This window comes from Trichosurus vulpecula, chromosome 1 (assembly GCF_011100635.1).
Source record: "Trichosurus vulpecula isolate mTriVul1 chromosome 1, mTriVul1.pri, whole genome shotgun sequence".
Lineage (NCBI taxonomy): Eukaryota > Metazoa > Chordata > Mammalia > Diprotodontia > Phalangeridae > Trichosurus > Trichosurus vulpecula.
In genome coordinates this window covers 491,113,196-491,134,307 of record NC_050573.1, presented here as the reverse complement: position 1 = coordinate 491,134,307, position 21,112 = coordinate 491,113,196, and the positions used below count along the sequence as shown (strand labels likewise).

The 21,112-nt window shown below is 37.8% G+C and overlaps 1 protein-coding gene across 1 annotated transcript in view; it reads right to left on the bottom strand.

Annotated features, from left to right (window-relative positions):
- Positions 1-21,112, bottom strand: part of LOC118840419 (solute carrier organic anion transporter family member 4C1-like) — a 120,249-nt gene that overhangs the window by 24,103 nt on the left and 75,034 nt on the right. The window contains exons 11-12 of the mRNA XM_036747920.1: positions 14,816-14,880; positions 10,806-10,943 (exon numbers count right to left, since the gene is read on the bottom strand). Of these exons, the coding sequence (XP_036603815.1) occupies positions 10,806-10,943; positions 14,816-14,880 (203 nt within the window). The remainder of the gene's footprint in view (positions 1-10,805; positions 10,944-14,815; positions 14,881-21,112) is intronic.

Here is a 21,112-nt window from a genome sequence, read left to right as displayed (position 1 = left end):
GAGCAAGTGGAAGCTAGTGACTTTATGAGAAATCAGGAGATTATAAAACAGAACCAGAGGAATGAAAAAATGGAAGACAATGTGAAATATCTCCTTGGAAAAACCACTGACCTGGAAAATAGATCCAGGAGAGATAATTTAAAAATTATTGGACTACCTGAAAGCCATGATCAAAAAAAGAGCCTAGATACCATCTTTCAGGAAATTATCAAGGAGAACTGCCCTGATATTCTAGAGCCACAGGGCAAAATAGAAATTGGAAAATTTGTTCTGCTAAGAAAACTAGTGTGATAACAGGTAAACAAACTGGAAGGCTGCCAGTATCAGAACCAGAGATGATGCAGAGGTACATAAATAAAACCTATGGCATTATACATCTGCATATCAGAAAGCTTGGAATTCACACAAAAAGCTGTAAGAGGGGCAGGAAGTTGGAAACCCAGAGTACTCTCAACACAGATATGATGAAAAGAACCAGTAGAATCCTGACTGAAATGTGTAAGGTAGTGGGGCAAAATCCCCAGCACTTTGACCTGTGGTTCTCTAGAGGGCCCTGGAGCCTCTAGAGCACTCTGTACCCTGGAGTTGAGGGGAGAAGTCCAAAGTGATCATATAGCATTAGTGCAACTGGAAAGTCAAAGCACTTTCACCTGAGAAGCTGTAGAGGGCCTGAAGATTACAACATTCTGACCCAAGACAATCCAAAAGTCCTAAAACCTGCCAGAGGTATGAATGCAAACACACTCGTGGAGGTAGAAGCCAGATGAAGGAGTCCAGAAAATAGAGGTCAGAGCAAACAGGGCAATACTATGACACCTAAAAGTTGAGGAAGGGGCAGAGCCTGTCCATGTACATTTCCAGCTGGGAATAGAGGCAGGACACATGAGTAAAGAGAATATGTCACTGAACATTATGAAGAAACATTACCGGTCAAAAGATATCCATGAGGCATACCCATAAGGAGAGAATAACTTTACAACAACTATTCAGAGAAAAAAAAATTGCTTCACCACATGGACTATAATTGTAACTTGATGAAATGATCCAAATAAGGAAAATGAAATTATAAGTGAAAGAAGAACTCTAGAGGAAATAACTGGAAAGAGAGAAATATCTTTAAAAAGAATGTATAAAACCTTATCCAAGTAAGACTCTGGGAATGTTAGAATAGAGCACACAGAACTGAGTTCATCAGACAATAAGAAATATTAGAACATAATCAAAAATTGAAAATATACATGAATAGGTACACATACATATTCTATCTTTTTCATTAACACCAAGAACATTTCTAAGTTTGGGAGCAAAAGCAAATCTGCCACTACTCTGGGATGGTGTAATAACAACTTAGATTTGAAAATCTTTCCCACCCATTGATAGGCCATGTGACCTGCTTATGTTACAGGAAGCCTAAGTTACATGTGATAGGAGGAGCCTGCTGAGAGGAAAAGGAAAGTATGTCACAGGAAATGCAGAGAGAGCAGTTAGAGCTGGGGAAGAGAGCAGACATGGTGGTTGTGCTTTGAGTGTGCGTGTTGGTGGCAAGGCCCTACCTGGGGGGCAGAAAGCTTACGGGATGGAGTGGTTCTCTGCTGTGATATTGTGTATTGAATTTTTTGCTATGCTGGATTGGGCTTATTGGTTTTGGGATCTGGTTCTCTGGTGTCCGAATAAATGGTATACTTCTACCTTCTATGTGGAGGGTCTCTTATATTTTGTGATACAGAACCACATAGGCATACTGAAAATTATCATCCATATTGTGATTACTGCCTTGCTAATACAGATGGGCAGGAAGGTTTTTTGCTTCTCCAGTGCTCAAGTGAAGCCACCCTTGCTTTGTTTCTTCCCTGACATTTACACATTCACACACACACACACACACACACACACACACACACACACATGCACTCTCATACGTACACTGGCCTAGAAAATAGGTCAAGGAAAGTCAACTTGAGAATCATCTGACTTTCTGAAAACCAAGACCAAACAAAAAACTTGGATGGCATATTTCATGGAATTATAAATGAAAAATTACCTATTAAAACCTATTAGAACCTGGGGGAAAAGTGAAAATAAAATTCACTGGTCACATTCTGAAAAAAATAATCCAAGGAGTATCAAAGCCAAAATATAGGTTAAAAAAAAGTCTATAGTACTAGGTGACCATAATCAAGATTACATAAATCAACCAATTAGGACTTACTATGTGGCAGGTTCTGTTCTACATGCTGGGAATACAAATAAAAAGAAGAAAGAAAGGCAGTCTCTGCCCTAAAGGAGATCATATTCTAATGAGGGAAGGCAGCACAATAAAAGGAGGCTGAAAAGGTGAGTGAGAGAAAGGAGGGTACTAAACAGGGACATGATGGAAGAGTCTGGATTGCAGTCTGGTGAGAAATGAAGAAATGGCTGGTCTGGATATCCTTCTTAAATGGAGGTTCAAGGAGGAGCCTTTTAACTGTGGGACATGAGGCGAGGCTACAGGCCCTGAGGGTACTTGGGAGGAGTGAACTGGGGGTGGGGGGGCGGAAGTGATCTTCTAGGATGATGGTTTTCTGGGGCATGATGGAGCCAGTTCAAATTGTAGCCTGGTAAGAAATGAATAGTACTTTATAAAGCTATAAAGGACAGAAAATGTTCAAATACAATATTCTAAAAGGAAAAGGATAAAAGCTTACAACCAAGAATAATTTGTCCTGCAACAATGAGTATAATCTTACAGGGGAAAAAATAGACCTTTAATGAGGAGATAGAGAAGAAGAAGGGAATAAGCATTTATTAACCATCTACTACTTGCCAAACACTGTCCTTTCCAGATATTATTTCATTTGATCCTCACAACAACCCTATGAGTTAGGTACTATTATGATCTTCATTTTACAGTTGAGGAAACTGAGGCAGACAGGGATTAAATGAATGGACTAGAGAAATGTTGAGTACAGCACAGGAGAAGGCTAGAGATGAACAAAACAAGAACAACAACCACAACTTTGAAATGCAAACACAAGAGACAAGTGAAACTCAGACAGGTAGATGCTTTTTTGGTTCGTTTTTGTTTTTGGATGATGACTAATTGCTTACATTACAACAGGAGAGAAGAAACAATCGCTACTTAATGTCTTTAAGGGTCACAGTGGAATACTAAATAAGACAAACAGAAAGCCTATAGGAGATGTTTATGGTCTTAAGGGGGAAAGAAAAACTAGGAAAGAAATATAGTAGAAGTGGGTGGGACTTACCACTCATAACTGGAAAGTGTGAGAAGAGTATATAAATGTGGAGAAAAGTGTGGAGGAATTAGTAACACTAATTTACTCTAACAAACTGGGTGACAGAGAGTTGAACAAACACATCATGTGCATATAAAGAGTTTGGTGCAGTGGTACGTTAAACTCAACCAGGAAACAGGAAAGGTCAGGGAGGTAGAGAAGGACAAGTATGAGAGGGGAGAAGAAGAGAGGGAATGATTATAAGCAAAAACAATTCATCTTCAGAGAGTTCACTGTAAGGGAGGATTAAAAGGGAAAAAAAGAAATGTTAAGAAAAACTGATCAAGATCTGAACACAAGGAAGACAGGGGGGAAGAGGAGCTGACTGCTCCAATTATAGATTATAAACCAAACTACTCTTTCAACACCTCTTTCTTCTGCATAAATAGAGGAATGGGAGGGAGGAAGGAAAATGTCTAAGACTGAATAAATGAATGAATGAGAAGGCAGGGAAGAAAATAATCAGATGGAATTATAAGTGAATTGGATCAGACATTCAAAGAACAATTAATTCCAATACAAGAAAAAAAACTGCAAAAATATGAAAAGAAATGGATCTTATCAAATTCCTTCTATGATACAAATACTGTCTTATTATCAAAACTATGCTGAGGCAGAGCAGAGAAAGAAAACTATACATGAATATTCCTAATGAATATCAATATAAAATATTAAATAAAACATTAACAAAGAGACTATAGCAATACTTAAAAATTACTCTGTACAATGGCCATCTTGGATTTATATCATGAATACAAATAGAGTTCATTAAATATTAGGAAAATTTCAAACTTAACAGATCATATTAATAAAAAAGTCACATTGTTATGTTAATGGATGCAAAAAAGCTTATGACAAAAAATCCCAAGCCTTTTGTATTAAACATATTAAAAAGCAAGGAAATAATGGATTTTCCCTTTTTATGCTATTTCATGTCTATCTAAAACCAAGAGTTAGCATTATATATAATGCAGAAATTCTAGAGACCTTTCCAATAAGGTTAGGAGTAAAGCAAGGATATCTTCTATCATACTCTCTTTTAATGTAGTTCTAGAATGTTAGCTTTAACAATAACATAAATAAAAGAAATTGTGGGGAAAAGCATAGGCAAATAAGAAACAAAATCATTACTTTTTGAAGACAATATTATAGTCTACTTAAGAAAGCCAGAGAGGTAACTAAGAGACTAATTAACACAATTAAAAACTTTAGCAAATTAACAAGGTATAAAATAAATCCATATAAATCTTCAGTGTTTTTTTTAAATATATTACCAACAATAACCAGCAGGAAGAGCTAGAAGGAGAAATTCCATTAAAAATAATTACAGAATGCATAAAACATTTGGGAGATTTATCAAGATATACACTAGAAGTATATAAACAAAAGTATAAAACATTCTTTACAGGAAAAGAGACAGACCTAAATAATTTGAGAGATATGAACTGCTTAGGATCAGGCTGTGCCAATATAATAAAAATGACAATACTGTCTAAATTAATTGACCTATTCATTGCTATACCAAATAACAAATAATTTACTTTACAGAAGTGGGAAAAAATAACAAAATTCATCATAGAGAAACAAAGTGTCAAGAATCTCGAGGGAAATAATGAAACTAATCAATCAATAAACATTTATTATGCACCTGCTATGTGTTAGGCATCCAAAAAAATGGAAAGGAAGGGAACCTATCACGACTAGATAGTATATACACCACAAAACGGTAATCATCAAAACTATTTGGTATTAATTAAAAATAAAAAGTTGATCAGTAGAACAAATTTGATATACAAAAATACAGAAGCCAACAAACAGAGCAGTATGAGTATTCTAGTTATTAGAAAGGAATACATTACCATCGTATATGATTATGTTGGTCTTTTAATTTACAAATTTCTTGTCAACTCTGGTTAAACTAATGAAATAGAGTTCCTGAGCCTGAAGAATCAATGACAAAATCTAACCTGAATTGATTCTATCAGGATGTTACCAACACTAAAGGCCTAACCAGAGCAAATCCAATGTGGCCAACCAGCCTATCAAATTGCAGGACTATTCACCAAACCCTGCTCTGATGAATATGCCTTCTAATCCACCTGTCTTCATGGACTTGTCAAAATGAGGTATTCTAATTTCTTATATGGTTATAATGGAGCTAGGCCTACAGAAACGCTCTTAAATATTTCAGGACCTTTTTCTTATTTCCTTTGGCAGTCCAACACTCTTGTATATGTATTTGCTACATACCAAATACATGAAATTCTTAAGTTAGCTGTTCTGTGACACAGCCTCTTTCATTTACTATCTTCTCTTACCTGTAGGTCCTGTCCCTAGTCTGAAGATTATATCCTACGGAGTCCAGTTTTATATTATATGCAGGTGACCAAATGTAGTTCTTCCAGCGGTGAGGAATCAAAAAAGCAGGAATGGCAACTGATAAATGGTCAAAGGATATGAACAGGCAGTTTTCAGACAAAGAAATCAAAGCTATCCATAGTTATGTTGGAGGGGATGTGGGAAAACTGGGACACTAATGCACTGTTGGTGGAATTTGAAGTGATCCAACCATTCTGGAGAGTCATTTGGAACTATGCCCAAAGGGCTATAAAACTGTAGATATCCTTTGATCCAGCACTACTGCTAAATCTGTATCCCAAAGACATCCAAAAAAATGGAAAAGGACCTATTTGTACAAAAACAGTTATAGCAGCTCTTTTCGTGGTGGCTAAGAACTGGAAGTCTAAGAGATACCCATCAATTCGGGAATGGCTAAACAAGCTGTGGTATATGGTTCTAATGGAATATTATTATGCTATAAGAAATGACAAGCAGGATGATTTCAGAAAAACTTGTAAAGACTTACATGAACTGATGCATAGTAAAGTGAACAGAACCAGGAGAATGTTGTACACAGTAACAGCAATATTGTTTGATGAAGAAATATGAATGACTTAACTATTTGCAGCAATACAATAATCCAAGACAATCCCAAAGGACTATGAAGCATGCTATCTGCTTCCAGACAAAGAACTAATATTATTTGAATGGAGACTGAAGCATGCTATTTTCACTTTCTTTTTTTTCTTTTGACTCTTCTTGTACAAAATGACTGATATGGAAATGTTTTACATAATTGCACATGTGTAACCTATTTGCTTACCTTCTCAGGAAGAGAAGAGGGGAGGGAGGGAAAGATAGAATTTAGAACTCAAAATTTTAAATAAAAATGCATCATATTATATGTATATATAATTTGTTATAATATATCATCATATTATATATTTATAGCAGCTCTTTTTGTGGTGCCTAAGCAGCGGTATACGATTGTGGTGGAATATTATTATGCTATAAGAAATGATGAGCAGGATGATTTCAGAAAAACCTAGGAAGACTTATATGAACTGATACAAAGTGGAAGTGAGCAGAACCAGGAGAACGTTGTACACAGTAATGGCAATATTGTACAATGAAGAATTATAAATGACTTAGCTAATATCAGCAATACAATGATCCAAGACAACCCTAAAGGACTCATGATGAAGCATTCTTTCCACCTCCAGAGAAATAACTGATACTGTCTGAATAGGGTCTGAAGCATAGTATTTTTCTTTTCCTTCCTTCCTTTCTTTCTTCCTTCCTTCCTTCCTTCCTTCCTTCCTTCCTTCCTTCCTTCCTTCCTTCCTCCCTTCCTTCTTTCCTCAAGTCTTCTTGTACAAAATTACTAATATGGAAATGAGAGGGAAGGATAGAATTTGGAACTCAAAATATTTAAAAAGTATAAAAATTGTTTTATCTGTAATTGGGGAAAATATTTTTAAAAAGGCAGGGAGAGAAGGGATACTTTGCTATTCCTTATTCCATCTCCCAAATCTGCACTTTTTCCTATATCTTGCTACTCCTTACTCCATCTCTCAAGTCTATGCATTTTCCCTGGCTATCCTCCACCCCCAGAATTCTCTCCTTCCTCATTTCTTTCTCTTCACTTCCCTGGCTTCCTTCAAGTCTCAGCTAAAATGCCACCTATTGCAAGCAAGAATCCTTTTCTGGTCCCTGTCAATGCTAGTGCCTTGCTCTGAGTTTATTTCCAGTTTATCCTGTGTGTATGTGTGTGTGTGTGTGTGTGTGTGTGTGTGTGTGTGCACGCGTGTGTGTGTATACATATACATGCATAATTTGTATATAGCTGTTTGTATTTTGTCTCCCTATTATATTGTAAGCTCCATGGACACAAGAGCTGTCTTTGCCTTTTGTTTTATCCTAAGCATTTAGCACAGCACCTGGCACTTAATAAATGCCTGTTTGTTGTTGTTGACGATACTGAGGGGCCTATAATACAGTTCTCTGATTTTCATCTCAAAGAAAAGTACTAGGTGCCATGCCCATGGAGATGAACAGAGTGCTAGATAAAACTGGCATGAATTTGTATGTAAAGAAATCTTAGGTAACTTCCATATTTAGCTCTGAAAGTATATACTGTCCATTGGCATCTAAGACTCAACTCTAACTACAATCACACCGTAACAGTAATGATGTAATGGTGAGACAATTAGCTCCTATGGAACTGCACACATCCTAAAAATTATGATATTGTACTTCCACAGCATACTGAAGCCAGTTTCCTTCAGAGGGAGGTACAGACAGCTTAGAGGGCTCATATATAGTAATGTCCAAACCTGAAAGTTGAACTCCAGGACCTACATGTAATGAGGGGATTGTGTCAGTTTAGCCATTGGATCCTTAGAACCACAGAGAGGATAAGCCACTAAGTAGCACATGGGGCATTGCCTCTTAATGAGTCCTAATTGTAATCTGAGATCTTAGACACAATTCTAGAGACCTATGACCCCTGATTGCTGTTAATGGCTTTAATAGCTATAAGGGTTGGGCTTGATCCTGAGTAGATTCTACATGTGATTTAGTAGATTCTGACCAACAAAGTCCACATAAGCTGATTCCTCTTGCAGTCAGTATGCTTAAGGGTATGCTCACTAATGTGGTAGGAATCAAAGTGATAGTATTAACAGCAGCTCAGACTTGTAAGGGACCTCAGAAGTCATCTAGTCCAATTATTACCTGAACAAGAATTGCCTTTATAATCATGTACCTCATATACAAGAAGTGGTCATCAAGTTTCCTCTTGAAGTACTCCAGCATGTGGAAAATCACTTCCTCCTTAGTTAACTCTATTTGCAGACAGATCTAATTGTTAGGAAGTTTTTCCAGATATCAAGCCTAAATCCACCTCCACCCAAGGTTCCAGTTTTGTCCTCTGAGGCCAAACAGAACAAGTCTAATTCCTTTTTCTTCATGATATTCCCTAAATATCTGAAGACAGTTATCTTGCTTCTTCTAAGTTTTCTCTTTTCTAGACATCATATTCCTAGTACTTTCAGCAGATCTTTATATAGCATGGTTTTTAGTTTTTTCTTCATTCTGATCACCCTTTTCTGGACAATACAACTTGTATTGAAATGTGGCACTCAGAACTGAACACATGTTCAGAGAAGGAGAAAAGCAGATTTGAGGGATATTGTGAAGGGAGAAACAACAAGATATCACAACTGATTCATAAAATGGGGTGAGTGACTACTATAATAGCTTTCTGTCTCTCTCTCTCTCCCTCCTTTCCTCCCTCCCTCTCAACAACCAGGGTTAAGTGACTTGCCCATGCTCACGCAGCTAGTTTCAAGTGTCTGAAGCTGGATTTGAACTCAGGTCCTCCTGATTCCAGGGCCAGTGCTTTGTCCACTGTACCACCTAGCTGCCCCTGTAATAGTTTTTTAATTGGTCCTACTTCCTCAAGTGTCCCCACCCCAATCCATCCTCCACAAACCTCCCAAAGTGTTTTCCTTTAAGCCCAGCTCAACAAATTCCAGTGGTTCCCTATTACCTCCAGGACCCAGCATAAAATCATTTGTTTGGCATTTTAAACTCTTTACAACCTGGTCCATTTCAGTATTCTTCTCCTCCTCTTCCCAGATCCTGGGATCCACCCATACTGCACTATTCACTGTCCCTGGCATGCAGTACTCCATCCTGTTGGGCTATTCCCTAAGTCTAAAATGGTCTTTCTCCCAAACTCTGGTTCTTAGAATCTCTGGCTTCTTTTAAGACTTATTCAAGTTTTACCTCCTCGAGGGGGCTTTTCCGGGTTCTCCCAGACACTAGCACTATCCTCTTCAAGGTCACCTTCCCTCTACTCTATATTTATCTCTGATGTTCTGATATAGATAGATAGATAGATAGATAGATATAATATACACACATACCCGTATGTATATATATTATATATATAGTTTCTCGCATCATAATGTAAACAACTTGAGAGCAAGTTGTTATCTTACTTCGCTTAGCAAAGTGATTAAACTATGGTGATTAAGAAATACTCATTTGCTGCTTCTAATATCCTGTAAAGTAAATTTTAAAAATGAGCAAGTTTATTAGAATTTTGCTTCTAATACAAGTAAATAGAATTTAGATGATAGAACAAGAGCATATTATCTAAATAAAATACGTAAATTTTTGTAAATGGACCAACACCTGTTTTGGTTGCTTAGAAAACAATTTTTTTTTTTGCTTACTATGTTTTTTTGGCTGTATTCAGGATAAGAGAGGTACTTACTTTCTTCATCAAACAGGTATTTATTACTTTTAGATTAGTGTTTCTATGAACTTTAGACCTCATTAACTTATAATCTAAGAATATATGCCTATCGTAAAACATTTTGTTTCAGAAGACACGGTGACTTCTAAATCACTTACCATCTATTTTTTTAAAAGCTTAATGCATTGGGGCAGCTAGGTGGCGCAGTGAGTAGAGCACGGGCCCTGGAGTCCGGAGGACCTGAATTCAAATGCGGCCTCAGACACTTGACACATTTACTAGCTGTATGACCTTGGGCAAGTCACTTAACCCCAATTGCCCTGACTTCCCCCCTCCAAAAAAAAATTAAAAAAAAGTTTAATGCATTTTTGTTTTTAATATCAAAATCATTTCTTTATACATTTTTTATCCACTCTCCTAGGCCTTCCCTTATAATAAAGAAAAAAAGTCAAACATAGTCACACTTAAGATCTTGACATTCTTTAATAGCAAAACATATTTTCTCAAAATCAGATGACTTTCAAAGTAATTGCAGAAATTAAAAAAGGCAAGTGTAAAATGCTAAACAATCCAGCTGAAACAGGGATCTAATTATAATCACTCAACCAGAGCTAATTTAAGATAACTTGCAAATCTCCTTGTGAAAAATTACTTAGAAGCAATTTGAAAAATCACTTAAATGGGAAAAAATCATTAAGACATCACCATTAACACAATCAGAAATATTATTTGTGTATTTAATGCAATCACCTCCTCAAATATAAATACAAATTACTAAGGTTCTCCATATATTCCCAAAATCTATGAAAATACTTATTTATTGAAGAAATTAATTCTTTGATTGTGGTAAGATTGTTTATAAATGACGGTAGTTTAAGCTGGTTTTTTTCATATATCAATATGTATAAAATGCGGTCACTTACTTATTCCTACCAGCATGTAGGCCATTTTGAAATTGTCATAAATCCGACAAGCTCCTCTAACTCCACAATCGTTATGGTCCCATAGTACACAAGAGCTGTCTATTGCAATTCCAAAGAACATTGGTCCAGGAATGGTGCCTACAAGAAATGCAGTTATATATGAAGAACCCATGAGAAAAGACTGCATATTAGGATCATGTTCTATTCAACATATTTAAATATGTACTCATATTTCAAGGATCCAATAAACATTATTTAACATTTTCATGGTGTTTAAGAACAGCAATAAGTATCATATGTTGAAACACATTAGCTCCTTAAGGTAGGGATTGTTAGATTTTTATCTTTGTCACCCCACACCTAGCAGACTTCCTTGTATGGAGTCAATAAATGATTAACGAATTGAACTTTAAGGGAAGCTGGAAAAATTTCTCTGTAGGCTTTCCCTTTAAGTAAAAGTCCTCTTCATTTTAAGATAGTTTAAATGTAGTTTTGCCTACAGGTGGAGGTACTGGAAGATGAACTCTCAAAATCTATTTCATGTTTATGATTCTGCGAATTCAGTTTGAGATCACTTACTTTGAATAAACTACAAATAGACAAAGTAAAATATTCAGACAATAAAAATTTCAGTTCTGTGACACCACTAACATGGGTCTATTAGGTCTCAAATGATTAGCTAGGTAGGTTAACAACAACAGAGCACTACCTGTTGAGCACTGTGTCCGTTTTGGGACCAGGGTTAGGGTGAGACTATTTTATTAAAAGAAAACCAAAAGTGGATTTTTCTAACAATAATGGTTATCATTTATATGATTCTTTAGGTTTTTCAAAGCACTTTACATATATTATCTCATTTGGTCCTTACAACAACCCTGTAAGGTAGATACTATGTTGTTTTCCTCACTTTGCAGATGAGGCTGAGAAACATTGAATGCTTTGAGCAGGGTCAAACATCAAATAAGTTATCTGAGGTAATAGCCAAACTCAGGTCTTCCTGGTTCCAAGTCCAGCAATCTATCCACTGTATCAGCTAATTACCTCAACAGTCTTTGAGAACAATCTCTGAGAAATGTGTAACCTAAGACCAAAGTATCAGCTACCCAGGAAACCATCAGTCACCGTATGAGATTGCTAGAACAGAAATGTGACTGTATCGTACAATTCTCATTTGATGTTTAAGGCCAGAAAAAATTTCAACTTGTTATTAGCTAATAGTATTTTTCTTCAAATATTAATAAAATACCAATTGTTATATATCTGATATTTAAATTATAGAAAAGTCATTTAATTTTTATATAAGATTTATCATATAATGGGTCAGCTCTCCAAATGGGGCAACAACTTTAAAACTACCACACAAACCAATAATACATGTCATTTAGTATCCATGCTAATTAGTAACATTTCTATTCCTGGCCTAAATCCCTGTGTCCCACAGAGACTCCAAGGTACTGGTTTGTCTCAGGGCAGGTTTAAATCCAATTTACAAGCAAGTCAAGACATCACACCATGACATCATCACTGGTCCTCTTTGAAAACGAAGGACGAAGAACAACAAAAGCAACAAGACACCCTCTATAATTCAGAGGACCCTCAACAGGGTGGAATACTTCTGAGTACTTGGAATAATTTCAGTCAGTTTGGGGAGAGACTGAGGGCCGAAGATCTTGCCACAGAACCAAACTCTTAAGTAAACTCAGACCTTGATATCTATCATAAGAGTAGTAACTACAGGTCTGTATCTAATACTAGTGAAGCATTCGTGGTCCCCAGGTTCCCTGTTGACAGGGAACACTCTAGAAATTAGATTTTCAGTATTTGTGTGTGTGTGTGTGTGTGTGTGTGTGTGTGTGTATGCAAGCACACAAAAATATACATACACCACGTACACATGAAAATCTACAGAAGAACTCAGTGGTTCTGTTCTAGTTCACCAGGACAGAGGGGAGAAGAGATAGACAGATTCTGCCCAATTACCCAACCAACCACCTGTTGAGCATGGCATCAGTATTGGGGCTATATATAGTTCAAGACTATTTAGTTAAAAGATACCCCTGCAGTACAGTTTCCTAACAGTCTCTGAGAGATTTCCTCTAAAAAATATTTTATTTCATTAAATATTTCTCATTTACATGTAAAATTTTTTAACATTTTAAAATATTTTGAGTTCCAAATTCCCTTTCTCTCTCCTGCCTCTCTATCTCCTTAAGAAGGCAAACAATTTACAACGATTGTACATGTAATGTTATGCAAAACATTTCCACACTAGCCATATTGCAAAAGAAAACACAAAATAAAACAATAAAGTAAAAAAGTATGCTTCAGTCTACATCCAGAGTTCATCAGTTCTGAGAGATTTCTAAAATGAAAATTATTAGCCATTTAGTCATCATTTGCTATGTGAGACTGTTACATTACAAAGTTATAAGTGCTGCCTGAAGACAATTAGTTACAAAGTCAATCTGACACTATTAGCAGTAAATGACATTAAATCTTTAGCTACTATCTTTAATTAGAAGGCTATGATTTCACAAAAAGAACCAGGAGAAATATCTTATTTTTAATCATCATCTTCTACCAAGGCTAAGAAAAAATAGACATAGAAGTATACACATTTAAAACTGTGATATTCAAGTATATGAGTAAAGGGTTAGGCTGGTTGCTTAAAGTCTGAAAACATTTTCTCATTGAAACAATACAATAAATGGTTAGGTTCCCAAGTAAGCACCCACACAAAAACCCTTTTTAACTTGCAATATAACTGCAGTACTGTAACATGGCAATAATAACGAGAAATAACAACAGTGGCAACAGCAACATTAAATATAATGATCAAATGAGACAATATTTGTAAAGTGCTTAGTATAGTGTCTGGCACATAGTAGGTGCTATATAAATGCTTCTTCCTTTCCCTTCCCTTCTCTCCTTCCCTTCCCCTGCCTCATGTCCCATGATGACTGATAATTACAAAATGCATAACATTCCTGTTGTCCTATGTTCTACTGGAGTTGTATGGAAGATGTTTTCAGTGAGTTACAGAGAATGAGTTTATACTCTAATACTTCTATTCAACTACAAAAAGTTATTTTATCCACCCGTAATCTATAAAACATTAATTATAAAAGAATAATTTCAAGATAGAGGTTTGGCCCAGGACTGATTCTATCTGAACTCCATCAAAAATATGAGAATAACATAATAACAACATGAGATAATATGTGTAAAGTGCTTTGCAAACCTTAAAGTGCTATATAAATATTATTATTAGTGATGTAATTATATCTTTCCTTTTCTGCCATTTTTTTCTCCTGTATTGATTCTTTGGCCAAAATTCTCCTTTATATGTGGTCTTTTTCTAATTCTCTCAATTCTTACCTCTCTCATTCCTTGGTAAAATGATTTCCATTAGAAAACTCATTCTGAGCTTTAAAATGTATTCCCTTAATGCCCACAGAAGCAGCAATAGAGGTTCTGGCTGTAGTTACAGGAGTGGGTCCTCAATACTTGTATTATAAAATATATCCTTTTATACATGTGCACACGAAAAAATAACTAGGTAAATCTACTGGATGTGGCATTTGAAATATAGGTAAAATGTTTTTATTTTGTACTGTATATATGTGTATATATGTACATAGACATATATAAATGTAATGGTGGTAGATAAGCATACTCTAGTACCACTGATTCATATGCACAAATTCCTCATAAGTCAAAGACCGTCTATATTTTTCTTTTTCAAATATATAGCAACCATATCATTTATAACTTATGATAATTTTTGAATACCTCTAATTTAGATAGTGACAAAATCTTATTTATTTTCTTTTCTGAAAGATGACTCATTCCTGAATTTTGGAAAAGAAGCTCTCCCTTTCACATTTTTCCTATAACATGTCATCATTTTTTAAATTTGTTTTCCCATATATATGGACATATAAACTCAACAGAAATGAATAAGTCAACGACATTAATAGTTCACAAAGAACTATGTATCTATGCCATACCCAATAATCGGATAAGCATGAATTGTACGCCCAGGGCAAGGGAATGCTGTCTGTCAAATACACACCTGTAAGCAAACAATAATTATACAATCAATAACAGTTACAACTCAGACTGTTTTTGTCAGTGAATAATCAGTTTAGGTAACCCATGAACTACAGAAGAACAAAAATGCCCCAAACAGAAGCCTTTTTGCTCATATTAGCAAGTTTTGTAGCCTACGTGGTCCCACCCATCCCTGCACCCTACCACCCACTTCTCCAACACTCCAATCCTCATGGCCAGGCATACATAACCCATACCTTTGGACTGAATTTGTCCTCAGGTTCTAGGATTCATAATTATAGAACAGTGGAGAAATATTCTATGTTGGATTAGAATTGTTTTTTTCTTGGCAGGGGAGAAATAAGCATATTTGAATAACTCCATAAGAAATCAGCCCAATTCTGCTGACTTGTATAGCATTTCTAGTAACCGAGTGTAGCCATAATGGCTTTTGTTTTCTTTGAATGGCTCAGCTTGCCTCATTGAGCCTCTGGACACTGTGGCTTGCTCTTCCGGGGCAGGAGGCCCGGGGAGCATGCCAGGAGGCAGACGGCTTCCTGTGTGGGGAGTCATGGGGCTGGCTGAGGGGAGGTGTTAGCTCCAGAACCTGGTCTACCCTAGGGGGAGGAGCCAACTCAAGAACCAATCAGCCCTGGTCATTCGGGCGGAGCTTGATGATGTCAGAAACCCTATAAGAGGGGAGAGGACAGCTTGAAGATTCTTCCTCTCTTTCCTTTTCCGGTTGGAGCCAGAGGCAGTTACAACGACCGTTACAGAGGCAGTTACGACCGTTACATCGTCAGTTTCAGTTGCAGCTTCAGTTTCAGAAACAGACACAGCTGAGGCAGGAGCTGCCAGCAGCAGAGCTGATCTACGGGAGGAAGCTGAACAAAGACTTCAGTCCAGTGGGTAATCTTATTACCATCAAGGGGGAAACATGATTTTGCTTTACGCAATCATGTTTCTCTGTAGCCTCCTGGTTACTCTTTCAAGGCGTACCTATTGGGCCTGGAAGATTATGACCAACATATCAAAATGGGGCTTCTGGTTCATGGGTTGGTTACTGTGGAGCCTAAATAAATGTTTTGATTCTTCTGCCTTCTACTTTGAGAGTTTCTTCTATCCGGCGATTCCGAACCTTTCAGACATGTTTATGATCTTCTTTGAGATTATAAACTCGGCCCTCCTGATACATTTGGCGTCACGAACAGGATCGCTAGGTATAAGATCTCTATTTAGAAGCAGAACAATTCCAGAGGAAGAGATAAATATCCCAGGATGGGAGGATCCATTTTATTCCTCCCTAGCAAAAGAATTGGCTAAAAAAGCTGGACCCTGTGAAAACTGGGAACCAAGGCTACGGAGAGGAGATCCTAGGGATTTGGAAAAGTGTTTACGAGAAGTTGGGATTCAGTCAGGGGCATCACTATCTAGGCAAAGCTGGATAGTGTTATCAGCCTACCGGCTAGTATACGAAAGATTGAGATTAAGTGAAAGACATGGGGGCACTCCTACCCCACAGGAAGAAGGGAAATCTCAGATAGCAGAAGACCAAACTGACTCAAATGAGAACTTTTCTATTAATGTGGCTAAGAGCAACAGGAGACCAAAAAAGCCCAGAGTGCATTTCAACCCAGCCCAGAAAGAGCCGGCTGAGGCACAAAACACTACTGGGGTTCAGGATGTGCCTCACACAGAGAATAGGAGATGGTTAAATGATCAGACAAGGGCTCGACCCATACAAAGGAGGAAGACAGAAACCCGAGGTGAAGATTCAGTTACAAGGGAAATTCAGGAAGATTTCTCACCGCAAGAGGTCACAGATATTTTGAGTAGATTCAGCCAAAGAATAGGAGAACCATTGATATCTTGGATGGTAAGACTCAGTGATCAAGGGGCCGGTGGAATATCAGTAGATGGGACAGACTGCATGAGATTCATAGGTATCAGCCATGATCCTCTAGTTCAACAAGCTTTTAGGGAACATCATCAGCAAGGAGATGGTGATAGCAGGACTACTCTGTTGGCATTAGCCGCTGTGGGATGCAATAAGAGATATGATACTGATTCTATGTGGCCCACTGAGCACAGACCCTGGTATTCACTTAGAGATTGTATCATGAGACTAAAGGAGGAGGTAATGAAGACTGCCATTATGACAGGAACTGCAGACAAATATTACAATGATCCAATGGGACTGCCTCATAGGAACTTAATAATTAGGACAGCTCCCCCTGCTTATAAACAACTAATTTTGAATTTATTACTTGGAGAAGTAGGGAGCCGTCTTACAACAGTGATAAATAAGATTTTACAGTTATATGACTTAGGTGACTGGGGAAGGGATAGATCTCCTCGAGAGAGAAGGGTGAATAACCAGCAAACTTGGCGCCAAAGGAGAGTAACAAGGAAAGAAATGTTTACTACTTTATTGAGAGCAGGGGTAGGTTTTGAAATGATAGATGGAATTCCAACCAATGAATTATACAGAATGTATAGAGGACTTGATAACACGAGAAATAGGGAAATAAGAACTGCTCCTGCAAGCCTACAAGCCACTCAGACTGAAGGTGACCTTGTGTGATTAACGGATGAAAACTTGTACATTTGGGGAAAGGCTGGGAGGACAATCTTAGTCTATATCTAGGGTGGGATCCTCTTGGCTTCCTCATTATGTTCCTTTTGAAAAGAAACATTTCCCACCTGAGTTTGGCTCTGATGTTGGATCTTTGCATAACTAAAATCTCAACCAAACTTGAGATGATTTTATTTGAAGAATTATAGTCCATACTTGTCTATTCTTTTTGTCCTTTGTTTTGGCTAACCTTGTTGCTAGTTTTGTTTCCTTCAGGCTTAAGCACCCTGCACTTTCCGGTGACTGCCTAAGCATGTAGCATTCTTGGAATTCCTGCCAGCTCGTTAAAGAAATGACCTCTGGAATGGGACTTTTTGGGGGCAGGGCCATCTCTACATCCAATTTCAGCATGAAGAAGCTATGGAAAATGAGACCTTCACCCCTCACCCCAAGATTTTGAGCCCCAATCGTTCAAGGGGGGTGGAAATGATGATAGTGTTCTGTTTACTTATTTTGTGTTATCCTTGCTGTGTTGTTTTATTGTTATGATATTATTGATCCTATGTAATGGATACAAGGATTTAGGGGTGGACATTTGAATTATTAATAATTATTTTGGGGATGATTGATTGAAGAGATTATCTTGCTGGGACCTAGGGGTGGATCGCATTTGAATCGTTAAACCAATGTTTAGGAATGTCACCAAATGATATGTTTTGCTTTATAATGAATGATATGTTTTAGTTTCCTTTGTAATTGAATCACAATGTATGTTCTAGGATACATGGCTGATTAGATTATGTATCCTATAACAAGGGGTGGAATGTAGCCATAATGGCTTTTGTTTTCTTTGAATGGCTCAGCTTGCCTCATTGAGCCTCTGGACACTGTGGCTTGCTCTTCCGGGGCAGGAGGCCCGGGGAGCATGCCAGGAGGCAGACGGCTTCCTGTGTGGGGAGTCATGGGGCTGGCTGAGGGGAGGTGTTAGCTCCAGAACCTGGTCTACCCTAGGGGGAGGAGCCAACTCAAGAACCAATCAGCCCTGGTCATTCGGGCGGAGCTTGATGATGTCAGAAACCCTATAAGAGGGGAGAGGACAGCTTGAAGATTCTTCCTCTCTTTCCTTTTCCGGTTGGAGCCAGAGGCAGTTACAACGACCGTTACAGAGGCAGTTACGACCGTTACATCGTCAGTTTCAGTTGCAGCTTCAGTTTCAGAAACAGACACAGCTGAGGCAGGAGCTGCCAGCAGCAGAGCTGATCTACGGGAGGAAGCTGAACAAAGACTTCAGTCCAGTGGGTAATCTTATTACCATCAAGGGGGAAACATGATTTTGCTTTACGCAATCATGTTTCTCTGTAGCCTCCTGGTTACTCTTTCAAGGCGTACCTATTGGGCCTGGAAGATTATGACCAACATATCAAAATGGGGCTTCTGGTTCATGGGTTGGTTACTGTGGAGCCTAAATAAATGTTTTGATTCTTCTGCCTTCTACTTTGAGAGTTTCTTCTATCCGGCGATTCCGAACCTTTCAGACATGTTTATGATCTTCTTTGAGATTATAAACTCGGCCCTCCTGCTACACCGAGTCCCTGTCTTGTTCTTTTTATGATTAAAATCCTGCCTTAGTTCACTACCAAGTAAGCTAGTTCCCTGGGTGGTCTCAAGTCTTGCTCCTCTAGCTGGGTCTCTGCTTCCTGCTGTCTGATTGCTCCCTTGGCAGGTGTACTCAACAAGCAAACCACTACTGCCATGCCATGAGAGCTGAACATAAGAGCTACAGCCAAAATGATAGAGGACTTAAGTCCAGTCTATGGCCCTGGAAAAGGAACGGAATGAGTTAAAAAACAACAAAAACAACTATGTATGGAGGGGGGTGAGAGGGGTAGGCATTGAATAGCACAATATAGTAATAAGATAAATGCAACAAGACATCCAGTCACTAGAGAATTTGGGCAAAAAAGTAACTAAGAGAAAAACAAAAGTTCTTTAAATTCAGTCTTATATGACATGTTCTCTAGCCTCTTCACCATGATGATCATCTTCTTTTGGGCATATTCCTATTTGCCAATTTTCATTCTTAAATGTGGCATCCAGACCCCAATACAGAATTCCACTCATAGACCAACAAGTAGGGTAAAGCAGGACTATCAGCACCTAAATCCTGGAAACTATGCCTCTCTCAATCTCAATGCAGCCTGAGAGAGTGTGACTCCCAGACCCCTCTCCCTCCCTCTCTCTCTCTCTCTCTCTCTCTCTCTCTCTCTCTCTCTCTCTCACAAAGATATCTATAAAGATAGATAGATATCTAGCTCACCTTATGTATTCACCTATTTACATCTAGTTCAAAATCACCACCTAAATTCCTATTAGACATTTCCAGCTGAATGCCTCCTAGCTAGGTCAATCTCAACACATCTACAAGAACTCATTTTTCTCACCTCAAAACTCACCCCTTTCCCTAACTGTTCTACTTCTGTTAATAGTACAATCATTCTAGCTAACCAAGGTTCATAATCATTCCTCACTTTCCTGCATCCCTTATATCCTAATAGTTGCAAGGTTTTACAGACTCTATGACTACCATCTTTCACATCTGTCTCCTTCTTCCTATTCACAAGGCTGTCATCCTAACTCATGTCAGCTGGGTTAAGTCTACCTTCTCAGACTTTATATATAACCTTGATGCACTTTACAATTCAGTCAAATTGGCCTGCTTATTGCTCCTTACACACAACATTTCATCTAATGCCTTTGGATAGGCCGTTCCCTAAGCCTGCAATGTCTTGTTTCCTCACCTTTACTTCAAGGCTCAGCTCAAGGACTACCTCCTTTCCTGAGCCCCACTGCTGCTAGTGCCCATTCCCCTATCCCCAAACTCCCACAAATTACTTATATTTACTTTCTATATTATTTATAAATATTTATTGTTGATCCAAATGTTTGTTTGTTTTCCCTAGAAGAATTTAAGCTCCTTGAAGGCAGGGACTAATTCACTTTTCTCTTTGCACCTGCAGCGCATAGCACAGTGCCGGGCACATGAGAGGCATTGAATAAAGGTTTGTTGGTTGATTAACATTCTTATGTCTTGAATATTCTTCCATCTCACCTCTTCCTCTTAAAATTTCTGGCTTTCTTCAAAACTCAGTTCAAATGCCACCATCTGCAGGAGGGATTCCCTGCTAAAGTTGCCTTCCATCTACTCTGTATGTATTGCGTATATATTTGTCAGGTAAGGTCCCTGAAGGCTGGGATTATTTTTACTTTTTCTTTCTCTTCAAATTGTTTAGCACATCGTATGCACTAAATGCTTGTTTACTGAATGATTAGCTTCCACATCACAATGTTTACTCATAATGGACTTGTAGTATACTAAATCCTCTAGCTTTTCCTCATATGAAAGTCTTGCCACAACTTTCCCATCTTGCACTTGTGAACTTGGTTTTCTAAGCCCAAGTGAAATGTTTTGCATTTGTAGCTAATGACTTAATTTTAGGCCAGTGTTTTAGTTGTCGAGATCTTTTCCGTCATCTCCCATGTTATCTAACCTACCTAATTTTGTGGCATCTGAAAATCTGATAAATATGTCATCTGTACCTTTAACCAAGTAATTGATAAAAACATTACATGAAGAGAGCAAAATACAAATCTGTGGGGAGTACTTCCAAGCTGACATCAA